At 38.6% G+C, this 4,934-nt stretch overlaps 1 protein-coding gene across 1 annotated transcript; it reads left to right on the top strand.

Moving 5' to 3' along the window:
- The first annotated feature begins 483 nt into the window (after positions 1-483).
- On the top strand, positions 484-3,722 carry LOC139465938 (uncharacterized). The gene is made up of 3 exons (XM_071247943.1): positions 484-1,216; positions 2,096-2,234; positions 3,644-3,722. Exons 1-2 carry the CDS (start codon positions 517-519, stop codon positions 2,227-2,229), a joined length of 834 nt encoding a protein of 277 aa, XP_071104044.1. The 5' UTR covers positions 484-516; the 3' UTR covers positions 2,230-2,234; positions 3,644-3,722.
- The last annotated feature ends 1,212 nt before the right edge of the window (positions 3,723-4,934 follow it).

The raw sequence follows: 4,934 nt of genomic DNA, 5'->3' as shown, positions 1-4,934 counted from the left end.
ATGCTCGTCAAAACATAGAGTACAAACAGGGTAATATTGTGGCCTCATGATAACGATCAATTACTGCACAAAGTGATCTATTGTCTCCATGTTCATGCGTGATTTCAGCAATGGCCAGAGCATGTGTATAACTTTCAAAGTAGTTCAGACAGCGCCCATCTCCCATAAAAACCTATGATTCAGGACAATGTAACTTTGTTAACAGTAGAATGAGAAGTAAATTTCATCTACTTCCCACACCTTTGTAACACCTATACCCCAACCCCTTATGAGTTAGACAGTGACGTCAATGCATTAATAACACAGGATCAAACGTTTGTAGCACAGATTTTGAGACATTCTCCATATATTGCGGGAAAATAACCAAAGTTCGTGCCCAATTACTGCCGACTTCTGACACGTTATTGTTCACCATCGCTTGTATCGACAGCTGCAATAAGACAGATCTATTGCAGGACAGGCCTATATAGGATAGAGTTCAGAGTAGCACATCACCGCTTGTTCCTTGGATCCAAGATGACATCTCTCGTGGTTGTTCTGCTGCTGTTGGCGTGCTCAGTCCCACTTTCCTCCTCGAGGCAGGTAGGTGATGATGACATCCAAGAGTTGTACGGAGTAGCCAGCAGCTATTCGGAGTGTTCCAACACCTACTGGAGAAGACTTCGATCTGCTAGTGGTATTGTTCTGGTTGTGAGAAGCGGATGCATGAAGGATCAGAACACTTTCCGGGCATCACTGAAGACGATCCAATGTTCTGACATAACGGCTGCTGTTGCTAGGTTCTGTACTGGACGATTCACCAGATATTGGTCTACAAAATTGGTGTGTCGGTTTGCCAGAAAAGTCAATGAGCGCTGTGAGGCAAGCGATGACAGAAGCCCCTTGTGCAAACAGGCAATGTCTCGAATGCCTCAAAGATGGGCTAGTTTAACGTGTAAAGGATACGACAGGTATTGCAAAAGCTCCAGTTACCTCCGCAGATACTACATTAGATTTATGTGTAAACTGGCTGAAAACTTCTATTCTACCTGCTGTCAAGTCGATCCAGTGACAGAGACAACCTCAACAACACCTGCAACAACAGCAACAACCGACGTCCCTACAACCGAGGTCCAAACAACTGAGCCGACCACTACGGTGACAACCGAGTCGACCACAGTCCCAACGACCACTACAACTGAAACAACTCTCCCCGAAGTTGCGGAAAAAACTTTCTGTATGTATATCTTGTCTGTTTCCTATGCAGACTGTACACATAGAGCTTTACAATATTTATTCTTATGAATTCTTTGAAACGTGGGCATGTTTATGTTTGGTCAGTCGTCAATATGTTACGAAACAACATTAATAGCTTAAATTAAAAGTCCAGTTTCCACCCTTGCAGAATTGGAATTTCGTGTCTCGATCATAGCGCCACCAGTGGCTGTTACGAGTTATGTCCTTTCTGTTTCCCTCCTATTGACAAATCAGATTCCACCTCTCCTTTCACTAATTTTCTTCAACCAGAATGGGGGCGTCAGGAACGTACGATCTGATCGATAACCAAGATCTTTATTGTATTAAAATGTGTCTCACCTCGCGAGGTACATCAAATCACTTGGGCACCTTGATTTAAAATATGGAAACCTTTGAAAAACATCTGTCGACGCCCAGCTGACAGTACACATGTTCTACAATTCCTGCAATCGACCGAAATCTGTACGGCAGTCGCCACGTTGCCAATATCTGTTTCGTTCCGCGATTTTGATAGGACAATGCATAGACTCGTTAATCCAGCCAACATGTAACGCCATAATTTCCTACCAGTTCGGCAAGGGTGGAAACTGGACTTTCAAAGGCAGTTTACTCCCTTGTTTTGGGAAGATGAGGCATTGTTCAAAAAGACAGTTCCTGTTCTTAAAACTATAGAATAAAGGACAGCTCATTTGGATTTGTTTAATGTACAGCGATCTGATATCATAATCATTTTCTTTTTTATTCCACTTATCTAATATTGTAGACTGGTATTTATAGTTCCCATGAGACGTAACACTTTTTGACAGTTAGAGTGGTCATTGTTAACTTGTAGTGACCTGTTTCTCTTGTTGATTCACAGTAACCACTTGTACGCAACGATGTGTCCGCAACGACCTAGTGGGTTCACTGTGTGATACCGGAACGCTGGTCGAGGAATGTGACAATCTTCTTGTTGCAGAGTATGTGGGCTCGTATACCTGCTGTTCAGGTTAATACAGGTAAGCCTTTGATAAACTTTTCGTAAGGTTCACATAATTGGTGGCCATCATTCCTTCTTCAATCGGATGGAACACGTTTCTGTTTCAAACCATTATCTAGACATTCTTGTATCATTGTATCAAATCAAACATTCAGACGGCTGTAATAGTGTCATGCTAAACACGAATTATAATTGTATCTTCATGTTATGTTTTTTTGAGCCCCTAATAAGTTTTCTGATTTCGTGACTTACAACAATCCTAATACACTAAAATTAAGTCTTAACTTTGAGAACATTTATTTCTGCTAGCACTTAGATGGGTCAAATGACTTTGTCTTGTTTATTTTATGTTGATAATGTCTCGCTGAGCGAGACGCGTCGATCAGCCGAAATCTTATTACCGTCACATGATTTCGAGCGTCTCCATCACAGTCAAGTTTAACATAGATCCATAACATTATCAGTTACATGGCATTACAGTCAGCAGGTTACCAACAACAGCCGATGCATCGTCGGGACATACGTTTGTGTTGATGCAAAATGCATAAGAACAAGTTTGATTAAAATGTGAATTTGTGAACAAGTAAGTTTTGAGGTATGTTTTCATTACTTTTTGAATATCCTTCCTCGTGTAGCTTACTTCATAACATAACTTCAGCAACAAGAGGCAAATACATTGAAGCGTCTACCTTGATAACGATATTGAGCGCGAGGCTGCATACTAGTATTAAGCGCTCGAAAATAGATTAAAATTAGGGCTTTAACACTTGTGTCGTGGTGGCATGTATGGCTGTGTCAGTTAATTTAACTGTTGATCCCTACGGGGAGTAGTTTTCGTTTCTGATTTGTTTCATAAGTTCGCAAGCGAATGCAACGCACGGTTCAAATATTGCTGTCGTTGTTGGAGAGATAGAGCTGGATCGGCAACCATTCGAGTTTAATGTATCATTTGAGTAGAGCGTGAATACTGCTTATTTTACTCAATATACAGACTGAATAGGATTCGGTTAGTTTGAAAAGCGCAAACTGTTTTATTCTTTAAGTCTTTTGGGCAGATGATATATTGCTAAGTTGATAACTAGGGTAAATATTGACTCAAGGAGTTTTACAAACAAAACGTTAAGTGTTGTGGCCGATTCACTGTGTGGCTATAACTAACATTAACAGTAAAATCAGCGGCTTCACAATCCGAAGGTGCAACGTTCGTATCCCACTTGAGAAAGATTCAACATTCTCATTATATTTACTTTTTTCCATTTTGTGGAAAGATTCTGGGTTCCTTGTGCCTCTTCAAATATTTGCGTAGCAGTCTGTGACTCATCGAGAACGTCAATTATAGAAGTTGCTTATATATAATCTGTTTGTCGTCATCATTGCAGCACAACAGTGAGGCTAGTATTTAATATAATTAAATTTTCTATATTTCAGGGGGGCGTCTCCACATTTGCACCGGATGCTGAACTCCATCTTAATTCCATAAAAATAAACTGATATTGCAGCAAAAAAATGTCTGTCTTCACTTGATTATGGATTTATGCACAACTTTACAAGCAACAAAGGAATTAGATTGATGATTTAATGTCATCATGATTTCCTAAATGTGAATCAGAGACAAATGTTAGTTTGTTACGACTGCCATTAGAGCTATACTTGACTCTGTTACGAAGTTATCTCACTTACGACACAAATCTTAGCTTAATCACTCATCTCTTATTAGACGGAGGTGCTATAAATTGGTGTTTTTCAAATAACGTTATCGATCATTCAGGGAAATTCACATTTTGAAAGCCATTTTTGCATTTATAATTAAAAAATAATATACACAATTTTAAGATAAACAATTGAACAGCAAGTGGAGAAATGTGTTGATGGTTTGATTAATGATGGTATCGATTTTTTTTCGAAATATTATTGTCATGAACAGTTGACCATTGTTAAATATATCATAAAGCTGTTTTCCATTACACATAGATCCAGCAAGCTTTGAATATAAATATAAAAGACTTAAGATGAGTTAAAAACAAATGTTTAAGTAAATTAAATGACTAACCAGAATATAACAGCTGCTTTACTGTCTTGCGTGCACTGAGTTTGATCTTCTGCAACATTGTAACATTAGTATATGAAATTAACAAATATTCAACCAAGCGGCATGCATTTGGCACCGTTACATATCAGTCACTCCTCATCAGTAGAATTCACCTTTATGTACCGACAAAGCCCTTTGTCTTGCCTTTTATTGCATATGCATGTATTTGATAGTTTCACACGAACAATTGACAAGACTTTAGATACATTTGTGTAAGAATAGTCCGATTTCATTTTCTTATTCCGCTAACGATTAGGTCAGTTGAGACTGGATATAAATTCACACGGCGATAAAATGGTTCACTTTAAAACAAATAGAACACAATTTCTAAGAAACTGACACGACACGACAGGACACTCAAATAACAAAACAAACAATTCTCAAAGGAAAATACTCCAGTAGAAGACGAGATTTGTCAACATTGGGCGTTAGCCTAAAACATGTACGGTTTCTGTCTATTCAGTGGCGGGTAGGGAAGGAATATTCAAAGTTGAGAGAATAAAATTCAATTGTGTTCTATTATCATGCCTAATGAAATGTTCGCATACTACTTTTCAGCACTGAATTTGATACATTGTACAGTAGTCAAAGGAAATCAACACTGACTCTATATAAATTAATTGCCCTTGA

Source organism: Haliotis cracherodii, unplaced genomic scaffold, assembly GCF_022045235.1.
Source record: "Haliotis cracherodii isolate W230 unplaced genomic scaffold, xgHalCrac1.p SCAF_18, whole genome shotgun sequence".
Lineage (NCBI taxonomy): Eukaryota > Metazoa > Mollusca > Gastropoda > Lepetellida > Haliotidae > Haliotis > Haliotis cracherodii.
This window is presented reverse-complemented; position numbering and strand designations above follow the sequence as displayed.